The 24,229-nt window shown below is 37.4% G+C and overlaps 1 protein-coding gene across 3 annotated transcripts in view; it reads right to left on the reverse strand.

The window, feature by feature from the left end:
* The window catches only part of DCAF17 (DDB1 and CUL4 associated factor 17), a 56,707-nt gene that overhangs the window by 16,176 nt on the left and 16,302 nt on the right, over positions 1–24,229 (reverse strand). For all 3 annotated transcript variants that reach the window (XM_033231150.1, XM_033231149.1, XM_033231151.1), the window contains exons 6-10: positions 22,006–22,095; positions 17,172–17,276; positions 16,771–16,876; positions 6,342–6,484; positions 779–888 (exon numbers count right to left, since the gene is read on the reverse strand). In XM_033231150.1, the coding sequence (XP_033087041.1) occupies positions 779–888; positions 6,342–6,484; positions 16,771–16,876; positions 17,172–17,276; positions 22,006–22,095 (554 nt within the window). The remainder of the gene's footprint in view (positions 1–778; positions 889–6,341; positions 6,485–16,770; positions 16,877–17,171; positions 17,277–22,005; positions 22,096–24,229) is intronic.

Below are 24,229 nucleotides of genomic sequence, written 5' to 3' on the forward strand. Positions count from 1 at the left end.
GTGTTATGTATGAGAGAAAGAGAATGCCTCTAAGTGTTTAAATGTATGTATACTGATGAAAGACAAATTGGTAAGAAATTATCAGGAATGATTCAAGATTTCTGGAATGAGCTTAGATCAGAGGTTGGGGTTAGTATATAAATTTGGAGTTCTCATGTATACATGATCTTGAAGCCAAAGGAATAAATAGAATCAAGCAGAATGGAAATAGTGAGAAGAGAAGAGGGCCTAAGACCCAACTATGGACATCCAATAATTAAAGTCTGGGTAGACGAGGAAGAGCACAAAAGCATACTAAAAAAGATAGATGAAAGAGGAAAATATTCAGAACTGTGGTGTCAGGGATGCCAAATGAAAGGAAAGGAGAGGTCAGTTTGTGAGAGATGTGTGTGCCCTTAAACCAATCAAAATAAAACAAGATTTACTTCAAACAATCCACTTCCTTTCCTGTGTCTAGGCTGTCTTCAGAACAAAGACAAATACTTTTCTTTCTTATTAACCCTAGAGAATTAAGACCTGATGAGAAAGGGCCAGTCTGTAATTACCTTTTACTCGCATATCATCCATCAAATAACTTTTTCAAATTTAATACTTACAAACAGTAATGTTGAGGCTGAAAGAATAAATTCAGGTTTTCTATATACCAGTCTCTGAGGAAGCACTCAACAAGCTAATTATTTCCATTAATTGGCTCACTAGTTCGCTGGCAAAAATAAAGATGCCAATAAATTCTACCAAAAGCTGCTCTTAACTTTCAAGTGCTAATGAGATTACTCACTTGACTTGATTTGGGCCAACATGTATTATTCTACCAGAAGCATCAGGATGGAAATAGATCCAGTCAGATTCTAGAGAACAACAATCCATTTCCTGGATCCCGTTTTTTGCCTGAAGTTGGAAAAAAAATATTAAAGACAAAGATTAAGGGAAAATCAAATGATTTTAAAAATCTAACCCAAGTGATAGATCAGTAGGTCAAAGGTACAAGGAAGAAAAAACATTAACCAGTTAAAGTGGAATATATTTGAGGGCCAAATGAGGACATGCAAATTTGAGAAATTCTGAACATTTAAATTCAGAAATGTCATGGATTTGCTCTGTAACATACCCTATATCTCACAAACAGGTGTAATAACACAAGAGATACCATATCTCAAGCATCTACTTTGTGTCAGGAACCGCATTCGATGCTTTATAGTCACTGCTTCGTTTAATAATAACACTCAAAGGAAGTACTGAAAACTGATACACAAAGAGAATAAATCATTTGTCCAACTTTTTTTGGTTTGTGTGTGTGTGTGTGTGTTTAAATAGAGATAGAGTCTCGCTATGTTGCCCAGGCTGGTATCAAACTCTTGGCCTCAAGTGATCCTCTCACCTCAGCCTCTTAAAGTGCTAGGACTACATGCGTGAGCCACTGCACCTGACCTTGTCCAATATTTTGAACCTACTAAACAGCAGATCTGACTCAAAATCCATGGACTTTCCATTATATAACTCCGCCATAATCATGCACATGCAGTTCTCCACAACTTCTTCCTCTCTTCCCTATCCCCAACTATCTTTCAATCAGAAGAGCAGATAACAAAAAAATGAACATGTAAACAAACCTAAAGTCTCAGACATGGGTCACAGAATCTTGGATAAGTCAAATGTTGAATTCTAATATCTGAGGAAATGATCTAATACTGCTTAGCTTTTAAGGCAAGAAGAGATTTCCCTGTAGTATATTTAGATATCAAAATAAAGAAAAAACCCATTTGATATGTTATCACATGTGTACACAAATGTTTTACCTTATATCCAGGATACTGGGAACGAATACCAACTTGGATATATTAACTTCACTGGCTTTACAGAAGTCATTTAATTTAATTTCTCTAATGTAAAATGAAATGATGCCATATTTCCTACTAGATACTCATGAGTTTTGAAACACTAAAGCTTTTAAATTCCATTAGCATACATTTATAGGCTACTGTGTTCTAGGTATCAGACTAGGCATTCATGCCTCACATCAATTAAACAATCCTTGTTGTCAAGAAGCTTATAGTCTGGGGGGAGGCAGAAACATAAATAAAAAAAAAAAATAAGGCAGTTATTGTGAGCTACGATTGTGCCACTGTACTCCAATATGTAATTGACCCATGCACCAGATAGCCAAGTGAAGAAAATTTTGAGAGTTAAAAAAAGGTTGAAATGAGCCTCAAAGGATAAGCAGAAAATAGCTACAAATAACAGACAGCAAAATCAAATGTACAGAAGTGTTACTTGGCCGGGGGCAGTGGCTCACGCCTGTAATCCCAGTACTTTGGAAGGCTGAGGCGGGCGGATCACTTGAGGTCAGGAGTTCGAGACTAGCCTGGCCAACAAGATGAAAACCCATCTTTACTAAAAATACAAAAATTAGTGGGCATGCTGGTGTGCGCCTGTAATCCCAGCTACTCAGGAGGCTGAGGCAGGAGAATCGCTTGAACCCAGGAGGTGGAGGTTGCAGTAAGCCGAGATCATGCCACTACACTCCAGCCTGGGCGACAGAGTGAAACCATGTCTCAAAACAAAACAAACAAAAAAATCAAAAGTATAGCGGTGTTAATCCATACAGTATGCATATAAACATGAGTAACAGGTAAAATTAAATTAAAAAGTATAGTATCCAGCCATGAGACTGGAGAGGTAGGCTGGGGTTATATTCTAAGTGCTTTGTATGCCATGATTTATTTTTATTTTTTAGTTTTTGAGACAGGGTCTCACTCTGTTGCACAGGCTGGAATGCAGTGGTGTGATCTCGGCTCACTGCAGCCTTGACCTCTTGGCCTCAATCAATTCTCTCACCTCAGCCTTCCAAGTAGCTGGGACCACAGGTGCACACCACCACACCTGGCTAATTTTTGTATTTTTTGTGGAGGCAGGGTTTTACCATGTTGCCCAGGCTGGTCTTGAACTCCTGGGCTCAAGTGATCTGCCTGCCTATGCCTCCCAAAGTGCTGGAATTACAGGTGTGAGCCACCGTGTCTGGCCTCATGATTTTTAAATTTTTGGAATGTAATACATTTTATGTATCAAATCAATGAATGAGTTTCAATTTTTCAAGAATTTCTATAAGAATCCTAATTATACCTAATAGAAATAGTGGTATTATTACATTTTACATAAAAGAAAATTAATGTAATTAAATGTTGATTGTAACCACTGAAATTAATGTGTCCATGACAGTATTAGCTCCAGATGCTCCTTTGTTTAATACAAAATATGCACATACTATACATATCTTTTTTTAGGAGATCGTTCTCTTTACTGTAATATCTAATTAAAACATGCAAAAAAAGATCTTTGCATGAAATACTAGGCAGTTTATTATCAGCTTCTATTGTTTTTATTTGCTCAAATGTTAGATTTTAAAGCTCAGTTTAATAGAGAAAGCTATGAAACATTTTCTGAAATCTTAAGTTAGGCTGCTTACATGTTTTTTTAGTTATCTACTCTTCTGACTAACAGGTGGGGAGTTAATAGGTATACAAATCATTAAGGCAATGTCACAGTGATAAAACTGTTCAGTAAAAGGACTAAAAGCTTCCCCTGAATTTGGCAGCTCTTTAAGAGTATGCTGAAATATAGATTTGAATAAATGTTATAATCTGTTATTATAGAAGGAGAATGTGTGACAAGCATGCTTGATATACATGGTTCAAGTCCATTATTTAGATATAAAGTAATTCCTCAGAAACCATAGGGGATTGCTTCCAGGACCCCTCACAAATACCAAAACCCACTGGATGCTCAAGTACCTTGTATAAAATGGTGCAGTATTTGCATACAATCTATGCATCTATGCACATCATCCCTTGTACCATCCTTTTTTTTTTTCTGAATATTTCCAATCCATAGTTAGTTGAATCCACAAATGTGGAACCCATGGATATAGAGGGCCGGCTATATGTGTACGTGTGTGTGTGTTTGTGTATGAAGTAATAGGTACTATCAGTTCTTATAAAAAAGAATATGTGTTAAATGTCCAGAATGTGAACTGTGCAGGATTTCACTAGACCCAAAGTTAAGTGAAAAAGAGATGTGACAGGTCCTGGTAGCTGAATGATGTTCACTGGATGGGAGGTGACCAATCAAACCAAGACTTGTCACAGTGGAAAACAGCCCTTAGAGAGTCCTTTATAAAAGAGGCAGCTCCTACTTGGCTGGGCCAAGTAGGAGCTGCCATGTAATAAGTATTTGGGGAAATGGAAGGGAACAATGCTCCCACAAAAGAAAACTAGAAGACACTACACACATTGTTCCCTGATGGCCATGACATCAAGGGAAGTGGATAAATGGATCCAATGCTATGCTGATCTGCAACGTGGTAAAAGGTGATCTGTAACGTGGTGAAAGCCACTGGAGCCAACAGTGACTGACTGAGCAAGGTCAGCATAAGCTGAACCTGCCTCAAAAAAAAAAAAAGGCAAATTCTTCTGCTCTATCAAAAGGGAGGATCACTTGAGGCCAGAAATTCGAGACTAACCTGGAAAACATAGCGAGATCCCATCTCTACAAAAAATAAAAAAGTAGCCAGGCATGGTGGTGCGCTCCTATAGTCCCAGATACTCGGGAGGCCGAGGTGGGAGGATCACCTAAGCCCAGGAGGTTGAGGCTGCAGTGAGCTCTGATTGTGCCACTGCACTCCAGGCTGGGCAACAGTGAGACTCTGTCTCTAAATAAATAAATATAAAATAAAAGTAGTGTTGGCTGGGCGCGGTGGCTCACGCCTGTAATCCCAGCACTTTGGGAGGCCAAGGCGGGTGGATCACGAGGTCAGGAGATCGAGACCATACTGGCTAACACGGTGAAACCCTGTCTCTACTAAAAATACAAAAAAATTAGCCAGGCATGGTGGCGGGCACCTGTAGTCCCAGCTACTCGGGAGGCTGAGGCAGGAAAATGGTATGAACCTGGGAGACGGGGCTTGCAGTGAGCCAAGGTTGCGCCACTGCACCCCAGCCTGGGTGACAGAGCGAGACTCCGTCTCAAAAAAATAAATAAATAAAATAAAAGTAGCGTTCCACTGACACGTCCATATGAAATGAGAAAAAATATCAACAATGAAAGCTTGAGTGATTTTTCTGTAGCGCTAGCTACTCAGGAGGTTGTGGCAGAAGGATCACTTGAGCCCAGGAGGTTGAGGCTACAGTGAGCTATGATTGTGCCACTGTACTCCAGTCTGGGTGACAGAGTGAGATTCTGTCTCAAAAAACAAAGTAATCAACAAAAAACATAATCAGCAATACAAAATAAAAATGGAACTGCCCCCTTTACTCACTTTTTGCACTGATCACAATCACTGTACTTAATACACTGCATCTTATTTTTCTACATGTTTCCTTTGAGAGTATAACTTGAGGGAAGAGATTGTGTCCTTAGTCATGTCTGGCACATGGTAGGCCCTCAATCAACGTTTATTAAATGACAAATCAATGCCTAAGCCATTTTAAAAAAGAAAATAAAAATGAATTCAAAGGGGAGAAATTTCCATTGTTTTACCATGTACCATTTCTACCTACTCTGCCATAAATAACTTAAGAATATCCTTAAAAATTCAAAGTGCTTCAATCTACCTACACTGTGACCACCAGAGTTCCATCTGGTTCTGCTCTGGAAGGCAAAGAGCAATAAACCATGGAGAAGCAAAACCAATAATACATTCCACCAGCAATTTCAGAAGCAATGTGAACACATTCCATTGGTGATTCCCACTGTGGAGAGGTTTTACATGAGATACCTTGCTGGGAGATTGGTGAGATTAAAAAACTATAAAATTCTTGGTGCTATAAGAATTTTCGGCCGGGCGCGGTGGCTCAAGCCTGTAATCCAGCACTTTGGGAGGCCGAGACGGGCGGATCACGAGGTCAGGAGATCGAGACCATCCTGGCTAACACGGTGAAACCCCGTCTCTACTAAAAATACGAAAAACTAGCCGGGCGAGGTGGCGGGCGCCTGTGGTCCCAGCTACTCGGGAGGCTGAGGCAGGAGAATGGCGTAAACCCGGGAGGCGGAGCTTGCAGTGAGCTGAGATCTGGCCACTGCACTCCAGACCGGGCGACAGAGCAAGACTCCGTCTCAAAAAAAAAAAAAAAAAAAAAAAAAAAAAGAATTTTCAAAGGTTAATGTTTTAAAATTATGGGTGATACACACAAATGTTTTCTATATTGTCTCTTCTATATTTTAAATTATTTGCAAATTATTAAAACAAATATAAAAAAGTAATTCTTAGGAATGTGGGCCTATTCGAGAGGTAGAAAACAAAGAATTTGATACAAATTTGCTAATAAAAAGTCTGATCACTCATTTACCAGGCAATTGTCTTTTAGGGCACAAATATGGAAAACTCCTTTCTGTTTCCTCTTATTAGGTGTGATGATGTAGTGCCAAGGATGGCCTCCAATCTGAAAAGCATTCTCCAGGGATGACACCTCAAAGAGCAATGGTGGTAGGTCTGCAGAGACAGGAAAAGGAATTCATTAGCTGCACTGTTCTGGGAGCTCTGGACTATTCATTAACTGAATTCAACCTTTCTTTGCATGCAACATCTATAAATTTCTGTTAATGAAAAATTACTATGTTCAAGAAAATAAAATACAATCAGGTAAGGAGCTTATTGTAAGAAAACAAACAGCTAGTCAGAACCAAAATTAGGCTGAATCAACTTTCTAGTTATCTGTTTTCAGGAGGTATTTGTGGCCCGCAGGTGAGCAGAGATTAAAACTTGGCTAAAGGTGTTTACGATGGTAAGAAATGACAAAGTACATTTAATAAAAGTAGCTGCCACTTACTGAACATCTACTATGTAAAAGACTCTGGGTTAGATAGTATTTCCAACTCTCATAATAATCCTACAAGGTAATTAGGTCTAACAGTGCCTTCAAATGTGAGGAAGAGATCTTCCACATCCTGGACTGACAGGTATACTCAGGTATGTATCTATCTTGCTTAAGATTTCCAGTACAGAGGCAGTATTAGTCCCAGTGAATATAACCACTTATGAAAGGGCCTGTCACAATGAAAGTTTTATTACAGGATAGTCACTACAACTACTATTATCATCAGACAAGTTAACTTTAAGGTAGTTCAGATATATCCAATCAGCTTCATTTGAAGACTGACACTGTAAAATAAATTTCTGTTGGTGCTTTTTAGTCATCTTCTTTTATCACAACTTTAGGGCATAATAGATCTATTCTTAGATGCATAAATGGAAGGTACAGCAATTTTAGAAGACCTGAATTCATTTCAAGCAGCCTTTAGGAACCACCACATGGTCTGTTCGGGCAGGTGGCTAACCTATGACTCTCTCATTTACCCCTCTAACTTGAGAATTTAATTTTTTGTTTATGAGGCCACTACTACTAGTAAAGGGGCTTGTCTTAGGAAGATCATTTGTGTAAAAGTCACATGTTATATACAGAAATGCATACTTTATTAAGCCTCTTCATAAGGATAATGTACTACTTGAGCTATACATGGAAAAAAAAAACCAAATGGTTCACCCTTAAACAACATGAAGGTTAGGGGCACCAATCCCCTGTGTAGTCAAAAATCCACGTATAACTTTTCTTTTTTTTTTTTTTTTGAGACAGACTCGCTCTGTCACCTAGGTTGGAGTGCAGTGGCACAATCTTGGTTCACTGCAACCTTCTCCTCCTGGGTTCAAACAATTCTCATGCCTCAGCCTCCTAAGTATTACACAGCTTCCTAAGTATTACAACCTCCTAAGTATTACACCTGGGATTACGGGTATATGCCACCATGCCCAGCTAATTTTTGTATTTTTAGTAGAGATGGGGTTTCACTACGTTGGCCAGGCTGGTCTCAAACTCCTGGTCACAAGTGATCCACCTGCCTCGGCCTCCCAAAGTGCTTGGATTACAGGTGAGCCACTGTGCCCAGTCAAACTTTTGACTTCCCCAAAACTTAACTACTAATAGACTACTGTTGACCAGAAGCCTTACCAATAACATAGTCAACTAACACATAAACTAGTAGCTACACATGTTTGATGCACTCATATCTTTTTCTTAACTTTTTCCATATTTCTAGGCTATGCGGTTCATCTGTGATTTTTTTGTCAAATTGTGGCAAATCTCCAAAAAATTTTCCTATATTTATTGAAAAAAATCTATGTGTAAGTGGACTTGTGCAGTTCAAATCTGTGTTAAGGGTCAACTTTCATAAAAAGTGGTTCACAAACAATCTTGAGGGAAAAGAAGAGACAGGCATAAACATATCAAATATATGTCAAGTGCTTTTTTTTTAACCTTTTAAGAAAAGGGTAGTATCTTTAATATATAAAGGTCTTTTTAAGCAGTAAAAAATATAAACACCCTAATAGAAAAAGGGACAAAGGCCATGAGTTGGCAAATACAAACATGAGTTGGCAAATACAAAGAGAAATACAAACATTGTATGTGATGATATGGTGGATGAAGAAGAGAAAAATTATTAAAAGAAAAACATACAATCAGAGTTTGAATTTGGGGTTGAAATCAACTAGGTACATTATAGAGAATGTGAAATTAAATATATAGAGAATATGAAATTCAATATATGAAATTCAATATAGAGAATACAGGAATTCAAAACAGAAAAAATAATCAGTACAAACAGATGTATTTAAAAAGAAGTACTTTTCCCAGTAAAGCAAAAAATGACCCAAAAGTAGCAATATTATTCTGCCTACAACTCTGATGTGCCCTGCTAACCCAAGAGCCCAGTTTTGATCTCTAATATTATTCTTAACGAAAAAGGCCTAAAAGTTCTCAGAGTAGCTGATTCCATGCCTTGTGGCAAGAAAATTTTATGATGGGCGTGGACCATCTGTTGTTTCCAGAAAGCAAGTATGTTTACAAGGATATCAGATGGTGGTGTTAAAAGAGTAGGAGAGCCAGCAAAAGGGCTTCCACTTGCTACATTGTGGGAAAAAAAGGGGGCCTTAAAAAGAAAATAAGTATTATGATTAATTAAAATACTCTGGATCTGTGAAAGGTCAAACAATACTTTAAAAGACAATTTTAACATAATGCATACAAAATAACTGTATTATTTATCAAAGAAGGGCTACACCTATAATACAATATGATTTCTTCTAGAATTTTTAAATGTAGGGGGTAATTAACTTGACATATTTCTTCTACCAAATAAACGTTTACTTAGAAAATTTGCCCAGGTGTGGTGACTCACACCTGTAATCCCAACATGTGGGAAGCCAAGGTGGGCGGATTGCTTGAGCCCTGGAGTTCAAGACCAGCCTGGGCAACATGGCAAAACCTTGCCTCTACTAAAAATAAAAAAAAATTTTTTTAATTAGATATATGTTAAGTAAAATTATAAGGTATAGAAGAGAGGATATCATATACTGCATTTGTGGTGAGAAAGAAGATTAAATATTTAAAGTACGCAAACATACATTTGCTTATTTTTGCAAAAAGAAACAATAGTAAGATAAACCAGAATCTAAAAACAATGGTTATTGATGGGAGTAACAGGATTAAAGAAAAGAATAAAAAATAAAAACAGAAAGCAATGAAATAGAAAATGGGGCCAGGCACAGTGGCCCATGTCTGTAATCTCAGCACTTTGGGAGGCCAAGAGGGGTAGATCGCCTGAGGTCAGGTGTTCAAGACCAGCCTAGCCAAGGTGGCAAAACCCCATCTCTACTAAGAATACAAAAAAACAATTAGCCAGGTGTGGTGGTGCATGTCTATAGTCCCAACTACCCAAGAGGCTGAGGCAGGAGAACTGGTTCAACCAAGGAGGTGGAGGTTGCAGTCAGCTGAGATCGGGCCATTGCACTCCAGCCTGGGTGACAGAACAAGACTCTCTCAAAACAAAAAGAAAAGAAATTTCTGAGTGTATCTTCTTATACAATTTTGATCTTTCAACTATATACACATTTCACAACTTCAAGAATAAACTCAAAAGGAAAACAACAAACTCCAAAATCGAAAACAAAATGAAACAAATGAATCTAATTAGATGATGTTGGTAGCTTAATCCTATAGAAAAATGATTTCAAATTGTCTTTGAACACATCACTCCATGTGTATACTTCCTGGGCTGTACACTAAGGAGAAAAGAAACTGCAGGGAAATCTTAACCTTCACTCCACATTTTAGTTTTTTTTTTTTTTTTTCCTTTCTGAGACAGAGTTTCACTCTGTCACCCAGGCTGGAGTGCAGTGGTGCAATCTCGGCTCACTGTAACCTCTACCTCCCAGGTTCATGCAATTCTCCTGCCTCGGCCTCCCAAGTAGCTGGGATTACAGTTGTGCACCTCCACGCCTGGCTAAATTTTTTGTATTTTTAGTAGAGACAGGGTTTCACCATGTTGGCCAGGCTAGTCTCGAACTCCTGACCTCAAGTGATCCACCTGCCTTGGCCTCCCAAAGTGCTGGGATTACAAACGTGAGCCACTGCGCCTGGTCCATACTTTAGTTCTTAGTAGTAACACTGGTACTGCAATTTTAAGACAATCATATATATATTGTAGGATAAAGTCTTATTAGAAATCGAGAAATTCAGTATGAAGAAATACAAATATAATCAAAAAAGAATCACTAAATTTAGAAGTATGAAAATGAGCTAATAAATTTTTGTTTTAATGTACTTCTCAGCTCTGTTAATCGAAAGGACCAAAAGTAAAGATATCCAACTGCAGTGAACACAACTAGATTTAGGTCTCTGTTGTGAGCTGCCTTGTGTTCCCTCAAAAGATATGTTAAAGTCCTAACCCCCAGTACTGGTAAATGTGACTTTATTTGCAAATAGGATCTTCATAGATATAATCAAGTTAAGATCATACTGGATAAGGATAGGACCTAAATTCAATGACTGGTGTCCTTATAAGGAAAAAGAGATTTGAAGACACAGAGGGAGAAAGGCCATGGAAAAGTCAGAGGCAGAATTTGGAGTTATGCTGCCACAAGCGAAGAAACAGCAAAGATTGTGAGCAACCACCAGAAGTGACAAGGGGTAAGAAAGGATTCTTCCCTAGAGCCTTCGGAGGGAGGCTACCTCTGCCAATACCTTAATTCTGAATTTCTAGCCCCCAGAACTGTGAAAGAATAAATTTCCATTGTTTAAAGCTGCCCAGTTTGTAGTGTTGCAGGAAACTGATAGTCTCTAATGACATTCTCTACTAAAATGGCCCCCTATCAGAAATAGGAAAGTTAAAGGTAAGCCTGGGACACACTGTTGTTCTAGAAAGCAAGAAAATTCTCTAGGATTATTCGAGTGTGTCAAAATGGAGTTTCTGTTGGCCAAATTGAGGACAATTTGAACATCATTAAGAATAATAACTATTACTATATAATAGTAGACAAAAAATTCATGAGTCTGTTGTGTTTATGTATGTGTATTTATCTGTAAAACATTTTGCTGTCATCAAAAGTGACTATTATACCAACTCCTTGCTCTGAATATTGATAATTAAAGGGAAGAAACAAGTCTTTAACTTGCCTTTTGGAAGGAATTACAGTTTATCTCTAGTTGATGAGTTAAAGCTTTTATTTCTAGAAAAATGCCAGCTATTGAAGGTAAAAGGAGGAATAGAATTTTAAAAACTGCCATTCTGCAACTCACATGACATAACTGATTCAGGCAAGGATCACTAATGGTTACGGAAATATGCTATTTGTTATCACAAAATTAGAAACAAACTAAATGTCCAAAGTAGGGAACTGGTTAAGTAAATTATGGTTCATCTGTAATGTGGCATATAGATCAAGTTCTTAACATCTCAAGGAGATGCACACACACACAGAGGACCACTTTTTGGCATAGGTAATACAAGCACTACATTTTAAAAGTATTAGAAGATATAATGAAAACTAAGTCTTCCTTTGATCTGTATCTCTTCTGATATAACTATTTATCAAGTTTTTATGTGTCCTTTCAGATATTCCAAGCAAATCCAAAAGCACATCACCATATATATATATTTCTTTAATACGTGAGTATGAATACTTACACAAATGAAGATTTTTACATACACAGTTTTGCACCCATTTTTTTTACTTAATAGTACACATCGTGGAAATTATTCTCGCATCTCACCCCATCCCCCAGGCTGGAGTGCAGTGGCACAATCTTACTCACTGCAACCTCTGTCTCCTGGGTTCAAGCGATGTTTGTGCCTCAGCCTCCTGAGTAGCTGGGATCACAGGTGCGTGCCACCACACCCGGCTAATTTTTGTATTTTTAGTAGAGACAGGGTTTCGCCATGTTGGCCAGGCTGGTCTCGGACTCCTGACCTCAAGTGATCCACCTGCTTCTACCTCCCAAAGTGCTGGGATTACAGGCATGAGCCACCATGTCCAGTTAAAACTCCTCCTCCTTTTTAACAACTTAGCAATTAAATTTATGATACAGCTATACAATGATAAAATAATACTAATGTCACTTACCAATGTATAGACTGTTTCCAATCTTTTGCTATTAGAAACAACGTTTTAATTGTACATTTATCACTTTCTATACAAGTGAATATATCTGGGATAAATTCCTAGTACTGGAGTTGCTGGGCTCAAGGAGTATATGCATTTAAAATTTTTATACATATTAACAAACTGTCATATTGACAAACTGTTGGGGGCCATAAAGGGTCCCAACAATAAATGAAAGTGCCTATTCTAAACTTTTACCAACCATATTTTATCGAAAGTTCTTTTTGATATTTAAGAATCTGAAGACATGTATCTTATAATAATTTTAATTTACATTTCTCTTATCAGTGACATTGAGCTTTGCACTCCCCTAATTAAAAGTCATTTATATTTCTGTTTCTTTTAAACAATATCCTTTGATCATTTTATAATTGTACATCACTCTTTTTCTTATTGATCTATAGAACCCTTTACATATTAAGGAAATTGCCATATTATAGTATGATTTGTAACTATGTCTCCTGTTTGTTATTTGAGTTGGTTTATGTTGTATATGTCTAGGGATTTTTTGCCATGCAGAACTTTATTTTTATACAATCAAATTTATCAATCTCTTCTTTTATGGCTTTGGGTTTTGTGTCGTACTTAGAAAGGTCTTCCCCACACTGAGATAAAAAGATTCTCCCAAGATTTCTTCTAAAACTTTTAAGTCTTTGATCCATCTATTATTTATTTTGGTGTAAAGAGTGAGACAGGATTACAACTTTGTTGTTTTCACAAGGCCACCTATTAAACAATCTAGATGGAAATATTCATAATATATTAACAACAAAAAGTGGGTTAGGCTATAGATACTTGCACAACATGAAATGAATCTCAAATATAATATTCTGAGCGAAAAAAGCCAAACCAAAAAATACACGCCATGTGATTTCATTAATATAAAACTCCAGAAAATATAAATTTAATCTACTATGAAAAGAAAAGCAGATCACTGGTTGCCTAGGGTTGGGTTCAGAGAGGAATTTACTGGGTAGGGCACAGAGGAACTTTTTGGGATGATGAAAAGATTCTAAATCTTGACTGCAGTGGTGATTTCATGGATGTATACATTTGACAAAACTCAAACTGTACAGTTAAAATGGGTGCATTTTAATTACATGTAAATTATACCTCAATAGAGTTGATTTCTTAACAAATGAGTTATGAAAGAGCACTTATGGTATGATTCTTTTCTTGGTTTTAAACATATAGAAATACACACACTGTAAGATTAGAAAATAACACATCAAGGGGATAACAACCCCATGTGAGAGGACTACAAATGTTTTACATTTTCTCTTTTGCTTATCTTTATTTCCCAATTTTTAAATTTTATTTTATTTTTTCTTTTTTTTTTTTCCTTTTGAGACAGAGTCTTGCTCTGTTGCCCAGGCTAGAGAGCAGTGGCACAATCTCAGCTCACTGCTACCTCTGCCTCCCAGGTTCAAGCAATTCTCCTGCCTCAGCCTCCTGAGTAGCTGGGATTGCAGGCATCCGCCACCATGCCCGGCTAATTTTTGGGGTTTCACTGTGTTGGCCAGGCTGGTCTTACACTCCTGACCTCAAGTGATCTACCCACCTCAGCCTCCCAAAGTGCTGGGATTAAAGGCATGAGGCACCATGCCTAGCCAATTTCCCAATTTTTTAAATAACGCAAAGGAACTGCTTTTGCACTAAGAAAAAAATTATTTAAAGTTAAAATAAATACTATTTGTATAGACCTTAAGATTGCAAAACAAAATTGGAGAAATGAATAGGATTTAAGTCTCTACAGTATGAAATAAACACTGAAAGCTTCCAATTATAATGTGCTACTTAGTCAAACATACAAAAATCATCAAATTTTTTTTTTACAATGAGAAATTATTTCATAGATCATGTTTTCAAATATTATTATTTCAAAGTTTCAAAATGTGAGGCCCAGAGAGGTTAAATAATTTGCCCACTATCAGCTGGGCACAGTGGCTCATGCCTGTAAGCCCAGCACTTTGGGAGGATGAGGTAGGCAGATTGCTTGAGCCCAGGAGTTCAAAGCCAAATTGAGCAACATAGTGAAACACCATTTCTATCAAACAAAAAATACAAAAATTAGCTGGGTGTGGTGGCATGCACCTGCAGTCCCAGCTACTTGGGAGGCTAATGTAGGATGATCACTTCAGCCCAAGAGGTGGAGGTGGCAGTGAGCTGTGATCTCTCCACTGTACTCCAGTCTGGGCAACAGAGTGAGATCCTGTCTCAAAATAATAATAATAATTATTATTATTATTTGCCCACGATCATACCACCAGTTAGTAGCAGAGTGTCACCCTTACTAGTCAGCAGACTAAGATTCTGATCCCAAATCCAGTCTTCTTTCTAAAAAAAGGGACAAAACTCCAAGACAATTCTTCAGGCTCTATGTGCTTTGTCTTTATCATCTTTGTTCTTCTGTTTTACTCACTTTTTTTTTTTTTTTTTTGAGACGGAGTCTTGCTCTATCACCCAGGCTAGAGTGCAGTGGTGTGATCCTGGCTTACTGCAACCTCCATCTCCCAGGTTCAAGCAATTCTCCTGCCTCAGCCTCCCAAGTAGCGGGGATTACAGGTGCCCGCCACCATGCCTAGCTAATTGTTGTTTTTTCAGTAGAGACTGGGTATCACCATGTTGGCCAGGCTGGTCTTGAACTCCTGACCTCATGATCCACTTGCCTCAGCCTCCCAAAGTGCTGGAATTACAGGCTTGAGCCACCGTGCCCAGCCTTTACTTACTTTTTATTTGCATTTCAACAAGAATAATTCTACCATTTGGAAAAACTCTGTCCGAAATAACCCTTTTCAACATAACCCAGTTACCACTGGAGCCTACAGTTTAAAAATTCTTAATAGATTCCTTTTAAAGTATTTGTATTGAATACAGGAGGTACATCTAGGGCTGAATTTTCATACAACTGCCTAATTCAGTTTGTCCAAGGCATCTAAAAACTTGAGTAATTTTAAAAATATTTATTTTGAACTTCATGAATAACTTACTTGAACTCCCAGTAGTTTTTATAATTTGTCATTTACTACCAAAAATAGTATTTTTTTCCTTTTGAACAATGACATCTTTCATTTCTGTTTCTTGGTCTATTACTAATACAATGTTAAAGAAAATGATAGAAAAAATTCTTATCTGATTCTGTCTATATTAGAAAATCTTTTGGCATTTCACTAAAAATATAATGCTTATTAGTTGATTATAAATAAGAGGAATGTCTTCAACATGATAAGAAATGACTCTTAACAAGAATTAAGATAAACAGATATTAGGATAATAAAAAATACTTTATCTTTTAGTTTACTCATGTGCTCTTTATAGCTACTAAATTTGTAAACATTAAACCATCCTTGGATTCCTGATAGGAACTCTGAACAGTCATGATTTCTTTTAATGTACTACTACTGAATTTGAGTAATAGTTGATTTCTTTTCTTTTCTTTTTTTTGAGATGGAGTTTCACTCTTGTTGCCCAGGCTGGAGTGCAATGGCATGATCTCAGCTCACCACAACCTCCACCTCCCAGGTTCAAGCAATTCTCCTGCCTCAGCATCCCTTGCAAGTAGCTGGGATTACAGGCATGCACCACCACGCCTGGCTAATTTGTATTTTTAGTAGAGATGGGGTTTCTCCACATTGGTCAGGCTGGTCTCGAACTCCCAACGTCAGGTGATCAGCCTGCCTCAACCTCCCAAAGTGCCGGGATCACAGGCATGAGCCACCGCGTCCGGCCAGTTAATTTCTTTTCTAACAACTGAATTTGATAAGCTAGTTAAATATAGAACATTTTTACCACATTTATAGAATTGTATATAATTTTCTTTTTTGTGCCTTGGTACTCTTTAAGCATACTGGGAAGTTCTGTCTGTGTCTAAGCTCTATGTTCAGATGACATGGTAATAATTTTTTCTTGGAAAACACCTTTCTTAGAGAGGGGGTAAATTTCATCGAATTGTAAAATATTAAATTGTAAGAGAGCTAAGATGGTATCATTTGCTGCAATTCATTTTGCAAATAAGGAAATCAAGGATCAGAAAAGTAAAGTGAATTGCTAAAGGTCTGTGGCCAAGCAAGGCTCAGCATCCCCAGGCCTTCGTTTCAATGAATAACTGATAGATTTTCCTCGACACTTATTTGTTATTGAATAGCAAGGTATATGACGTATAGGAGTAAAATGAATTGAGTTTTTTAAATAAATGAGAAAAACATTTGGATGACTATAATTAGTAACTATTTATATGACCACTTATTTTTTTAAGGTGAAAAAATACTAGAGAGTAGCCATACCTGTGATTTTAATATTACAAGGAATGCCAAAAGGAGCCTCTCCTACAGTTCCAGTAGTCCCACCCCATCTGCATGCACACCCTAAGTCAAGTTTCTGTTGCATGAACTAAAAACAAAACAAAACAAAAATGGTGGCTTTAGCACCTATTTATTTGATATCTGGAGAGAACAAAAATAAAATTCACATGTATATGACAAAGAAAATGTCTTTTTCCAACGGCCTTTCTGTTTATCTTCCCCACCCCTGCTTTAAAGGTTACTTGTCTTTCTACATTTCTACAGTTTTTTAGAGCCGAAATCTACACAAGTGCCTTACTCTAAAAGCATCTCACTAAAAAGAAATCATACTTTAGTCAAAACATCATGCTAATAGTAATATGACAAATTTCAGTTTTCTCTACCTGTTCAGCGATGGTTTGGAAGCTATAGAGTCTGACCAGTCCTGAGCTGTACATCACAATCAGTATTCCATGAGACAAGGTAGCGTCTGTAACGTTCCCAAAAATCTGTTGAGGGGGAAGACAGATATCACCTGAGAAAAGACTGGAAGTCCAATCCTCTGAATGTTCACAGTGGTTTGTACTCTTGCTTAATATTTATGTAACTACTATAACACTGCTGCCTAGCATTAAAACCTAATTATAATTTATCGCCTTGAGGCTAGGGTGTTATTAGAGGTGAGCAGTGAGCGACTGGATTCTCATACTGGAGCACTAATGAAAGAGCGGCACATATCCCTCAGAATAATGCACCAGCATTCATTTGCTTCATAGCATTGTCAATAGCTATTAATAACAAATCCCATTTCTCATAGACACTGGCATACACCAAGGCCATGTCGTTCTAAATGAATATTTAATCTACTATTCATACTCTTCCAAGGATCCATTCCTTATGCTAAAATGTTCTTTATAAAGAGACAAATTTTTAGTTAATTAGAGGTGCTGAGCCCCTGGATAGTCTTTCATGCATGGTAAGTGAAAGATGTTCTTCAATCCCAAGTAACAATATTTAAAACCAAATCTCTCTGATTGCATATTTTTCTATTATTCTTATTTTTATACAATTCACCAGCTTAATCAAAAACAAACTACTTAAATGAAGATGTCCTTGTTCAATTACCTTGGAAATACAGGAATACAGGAAGATGTCCAATTACCTTGGACATACAGGAATAAATACAAACAGTTTATGACTCTGCCACGTGTTCATTTCTGTTGTAGACTGTAATAAGCATACATAATTACTTAATCTACAAGCACAGAGAGAACAATTAAGAGTTGTATTTTTTGTCATCTCTTAGAAGGATAAGTATTATTTACTCTGACACTGACTACTTCTGACTTTTTAATTCACTGATCCTAGTTTCCCACTTTGAGAAAAAGACAATTTGTCACTCCCCTTGAAAATCAGCACAAGACAAGGATGTCCACTCTCACCATTCCTATTCAACAGTGTGTTGGAAATTCTGGCCAGAGCCACCAGGCAAGAGAAACAAATAAAAGGCATTCAAATAGGAAGAAAGGAAGTCAAACCATTCCTCTTTTCATACGACACGATCCTGTATCTAGAAAACCCCATTGTCTCATCCAAAAGCTTCTTAAACTAATAAGCAACACCAGCAAAGTCTTAGGATACAAAATCAATGCGCAAAAATTGCTAGCATTCCTGTACAACAACAACAGTCAAGCTGAGAGTTAAATAATGAACAAACTCCCATTCACAGTTGCCACAGAAAGAATAAAATACCTAGGAATACAGCTAACAGAGGAAGTGAAAGATCTCTAGAAGGAGATCTATGAAGATGACACAAACAAATGGAAAAACATCCATGCTCATTGTTAGGAAGAATCAATAGCATTAAAATGGCCATATTGCCCTAAGCAATTTATATATTCAATGCTATTCCCATTAAACTACCATTGATGTTCTTCACAGAACTAGAAAAAACTATTTTAGAATTCATATGGAACCAAAACAGAGCCTGAATTAGCCAAGGCAATCCTAAGCAAAAAGAACAAAGCTGGAGACATCAGGCTACCTGACTTCAAACTATACTACAGAGTTACAGTAACCAAAACAGCATGTTACTGGTACAAGAACAGAAACATAGACCAATGCAACAGAATAGAGAACCCAAAATATTAGTAAAACTGCACACCTATAACCACCTGATCTTCGACAAACTTGACAAAAACAAGCAATGGAAAGGATTCCCTATGGTGCTGGGATAACTGGCTAGCCATATGCAGAAAATTGAAACTGGACCCTTTCCTTACACCATATACAAAAATTAACTCAAGATGGATTAAAGACTTAAACGTAAAACCCAAAACTATAAAAACCCTAGAAGATAACCTAGGCAATACCATTCTGGACATAGGCATGGGCAAAGATTTCATGATGAAAACACCAAAAGCAATTGCAACAAAAGCAAAAATTGACAAATGGGATCTACTTAAACTAAAGAGCTTCTGCACAGCAAAATAAACCATCAACAGAGTAAACAGACAACCTACAGTATGGAAGAACATTTTTGCAATCTATTCATCTGACAAAGGTCTAATATCCAGAATCTATAAGGAACTTCAACAAATTTACAAGAAAAAAAAAAAAACCAGTAAAAAGTGGGCAAAGGACATGAACAGATACTTCTCAAGAGGGCATAAATGTGGCCAATAAACACATGAAAAAAAGCTCAACATCACTGATCATTAGAGAATCAAAACTACAATGAGGTATCATCTCACGCCAGTCAGAATGAATATTATTAAAAAGTCAAAAAATAACAGATGCTGGCAAGGTTGTGGAGAAAAAGAAACACTTATACACTGTGACAATGGAAATTAGTCTGACCATTATGGAAGACAGTGTGGTGGTTCCCCAAAGATCTAAAGACAGAAATACCATTTAACCCAGCAATCCCATTACTGGGTATACACCCAAAGGGATATAAATCCTTCTATTATAAATACAAAAGACACATGCACATATATGTTCACTGCAGCACTACTCACAAGAGCAAAGACATGGAACCAACCTAAATGTCCATCAGTGATAGACTGGGTAATGAAAATGTTGTACATATACACCAGGGAATACCATGTACCCACAAAAAGAACAACATCATGTCCTTTGCAGGGACATGGATGGAGCTGGAGGCCATTAACCTTAGCAAACTAACACAGCAACAGAAAACCAAATACTCCATGTTCTCGCTTTTAATAGGGAGCTAAATGATGAGAACACATGGAATGATGAGAACACATGGACACACAGAGGGGAACAACACATACTCGGTAGTATCGGAGGGTGGAGGGTGGGAGGAGGGAGAGGAGCAGGAAAAATAACTAATAGATACTAGGCTCAAACCTGAGGAATAAAATAATCTGTACAACAAGCCCCCATGACACATGTTTATCTATGTAACAAACCTGCACATAATGCACATGTACCCCTGAACTTAAAAGTTAAAAAAAAAAAAAAGAAAAAATATGAAGAAAAGCTTTAAAAAAAGAAAGAAAAAGTAAAAGAAGAAAAAGAGGACTTGTGTAATTCAAACTTTTTTTTTTTTTTGAAATGGAGTTTTGCTCTGTTGCCCAAGTTGGAGTGCAGTGGTGCAATCCCGGCTCACTGCAACATCCACCTCCTACGTTCAACCAATTCTCCTGCCTCAGCCTCCTGAGTAGCTGGGACTACAGGCGTGCACCACCACCCCTGGCTAATTTTTGTATTTTTAGTAGAGACAGGGCTTCACCATGTTGGCCAGGCTGGTATCAAACTCCTAACCTCAAGTGACTAGCCTGCCTCAGCCTCCCAAAGTGCTGAAATTACAGGTGTGAGCCACTGCACCAGGCCAATTCAAACATATTTTAAAATAATGAGTGCTGGCTAGGCGTGGTGGCTTATGCCTGTAATCCCAGCACTTTGGGAGGCTGAGGCAGGCAGATCACAAAGTAAGGTGATCGAGACCATCCTGGCTAACATGGTGAAACCCCGTCTCTACTAAAAATACAAAAAATTAGCCAGGTGTGGTGGCAGGCGCCTATAGTCCCAGCTACTCAGGAGGCTGAGGTAGGAGAATGGCATGAACCCAGGAGGCAGAGACTGCAGTGAGCGGAGATCATACCACTGCACTGCAGCCTGGGTGACAGAGCAAGACTGTCTCAAAAATAATAACAATAATAATAATGACTGTTATAATAAAGCAGCCAATCTATTTTAATTCTAACTCCTCTACTTGCCACCTTTAGGATTTAGGTAGCTGCTTTTTATTTTTTATTTTAATTTTTTTAGAGACAGAGTCTCACTCTGTCACCCAGGCTGGAGTGTAGTGGTGCGATCATAATTCATCAAAGCCTTGAATTCCTGGGCTCAAACCATTCTTCTGCTTCAGCCTTCTGAGTAGCTGGGACTGCTGCTTAACTTCTTCACTACATATGTATGTTACAATGTTGTAAAATATTCAAAGTGCATGGCACAAAATAAGCAATAAACAGTAACTAGTATTACTCTTTAGCCATTACGCAGTTTAGTATATAATGCTTACATAATGTAAAATTTTAATACATTCATCTTGTTTGCTTATAAAGATCAGTAGATCCTCAAGATACAGTCCTCTACAATACTTCAGGTACTGAATTAAAGACTAATAGAGGAGCTCAATAAATAACTATTCACCAACAGTAAGTAACTTTTTTTTAAGTAGAATCCTATTCATTCTTTTACTCAAAGGAAATTTGTTCCTTCTTTCCTCCCATGTAACCGATCCACAAGTCAAGAACAAATGGGAACAACAACAAAACCCAAAACTGAATGAATTGGAAAATTTACAAGGCTTGTTATATATCATAAAGTGAGTTTTAGACCTATACCTTGCAATTAAAATGAAATATTTTGTTGCAACTTTTCACCTTCCTTTAATGATCTTTTTAACAAGCTTTGGAATGTTCCCTCTGAAAAAAAAATACCTTACTCATTCTGTAATTTCATAATATAGTAGTTTGTTAATAACCACAGGTATCCAATATGATCCACTTGAGAGGCATAAAAATATGCAGAAAGATGAAGGGATATTAGGCAAATGTTCTCATGTGTTTTGTTACAATATAAACCAGGTTAGTGAACTTTTTATAGTGAGGGGAGCATTTCCAATCAAATATCTCATAAATAATTAAATGACATTACTCTTATTATCAATAAAATATTGCAATTAAATAAGAAATGAGTTCTTACCTTTTTATTGATCTCTAGAATCCCTACAAGTGAAAAAGGTAGAACTCGGAACACTGCAAGGTACAGCAAAACAGGTTGTTGAATGCCTGCCTAGAAGGAAAGACTAAAATTACACGCAGCTCTCAAAAGTGCTTCCAGAAACACTCTGTTTTCATTAGTTGAAAAAATCCATCTGTTCGTTATGCAGACGTTTTCATATTATGAAAACATCCATCTATCTAGATGGCAAAGTTACTTAAACAGGAAGGCAACATATTCAAAACATGTCCACTAAAGCTTCAGCCCTTCAGACACACACATGCGCATATATACAGACAAAAATCCATAAAAGTAAACATTTCTTAGCAATAAAATACCATGCATTTACATTTTGAATTGGAGTTTGAACAATAAAGAACCTAATAAAAAGATATGTAGTTATTATGCTCATATCATTTGAAAGTTGCTGGATCAGGTAGCTCATGCCTGTAATCCCAGCTGTTTGGGAGACTAAGGCAGGAGGATCGCTTGAGGCCAGGAGTTTGAGACCAGCCTGGCCAACACAGTGAGACCCCGTTTCTACAAAAAATAAAAAAATTAGCCAGACATGGTGGCGCACGCCTGTAGTCCCAGCTACTCAGGAGGCTGACGTGAGAGGAGAGCTTCAGCCCAGGGGTTTGAAGCTGCAGTGAACTCTGATCAAGCCATTGCACTCCAGTCTGGGCATCCAGACAGGCTGTCTCTAAATAAATAAATAAATATATAATGAAAGTAGTGTTGTGCTGATTCCTCTACAGGAAATGAGAAATAATATCATCAATGAAAGCTTGAGTGCCTTTTCTGCTTGAAAAGGATAGCCCCCTTACTTTGAAGAACAAGGTCCAGTCAATTTCTTGCCACTATGAAATATAAAACAATCTGTAGTACTTCTCCAATACAGTTTTGAAGGAAATTTCTTAAGTTTGTGTTAGGCAAAGCTGTCTGCCCCATCACAGCCAGTCTCTGCTTCAATAGAACTTTTAAGGCTGGAACCACCAATCAAAACTGCTATAAATAAAAGTTAGAAAACAAACAACAAAAAAGATTGTAATGCTTAAAGCCCAAAAGACTCTCCCTTTGAAAGGAATAAGTTTTTATTAAACTAATATCTTCAAGGTAAATCAGACTCCTTCTGTGTTCCTTAAACCCAAAGGAAAAGTACAGTTTATATACCTCAACTAAGAGCTACTACTTGTTGGCTGGAGACTGTAGGAAAACAGTCCAGAATATAGAAATACTGACAAGACTTTTATAAACATCATCAGGTGATGGTAAATGTAAAACATTAATATATGATAATGTATAGAATTAAACTTAAAAAAATTCTTGGCCGGGCGCGGTGGCTCACGCCTGTAAATCCCAGCACTTTGGGAGGCCGAGGCGGGCAGATCATGAGGTCAAGAGATCAAGACCATCCTGGCCAACATGGTGAAACCCCATTTCTACTAAAAATACAAAAATTAGCTGGGCGTGGTGGTGCACACCTGTAGTCCCAGCTACTCAGGAGGCTGAGGCAGGAGAATTGCTTGAACCCAGGAGGCGGAGGATGCAGTGAGCTGAGATCTTGCCACTATACTCTAGCCTGGCAACAAAGCGAGACTCCATCTCAAAACAAAATTAAACAAAAATTCTTGCTCTTTAGCAATTTAAATTATTAAAAAGGTACATCAGACAAGACACTTTAGAATTCTCAAAGGAGCAAACTGTTTTGCTACTTTGTTATACTATCCCACTTTTCTGAATTTTCCTTTACCAAAGTAAAAGCAGGGTAGTGAGTAAGAGTATAAAGAGAGGAGTATTACTAAGAGAGAGACAGCATTTCTCTTTGATGTCATACTAAATAAATCAGGAAAAGGGTAAGGAGATTCCAATAAAAGGCATACAGTTAAGTTATTAATGTGACTGGAAAGGATTACTAAAGGGTAGGAAAACATTTAGATAACCATGATAAAAAGTCAGTAGAAGTAGCCAACAAATAGTTTGCTTGGCTTCAGGGGGATACAGAAAAAGTAGACAAGAGAGATGAGAGAGGAATGAAAAGCAGAGTTCACAGACACAGCGTGTATGGGAATACACTGGAGGGTTGACAAGGAAATGCTTGATGTAGTTATCCAAATAAGGTAAAATTAGAGGAACTACTTAATTTTTTTTTTTTATGCTAGAATTATATATAAACTTCATCTGCCAGTTCATATTACAGAAATTT

The sequence above is a fragment of the Trachypithecus francoisi genome, unplaced genomic scaffold (genome assembly GCF_009764315.1).
Source record: "Trachypithecus francoisi isolate TF-2019V2 unplaced genomic scaffold, Tfra_2.0 Lachesis_group13, whole genome shotgun sequence".
Taxonomy (NCBI): Eukaryota; Metazoa; Chordata; class Mammalia; order Primates; family Cercopithecidae; genus Trachypithecus; species Trachypithecus francoisi.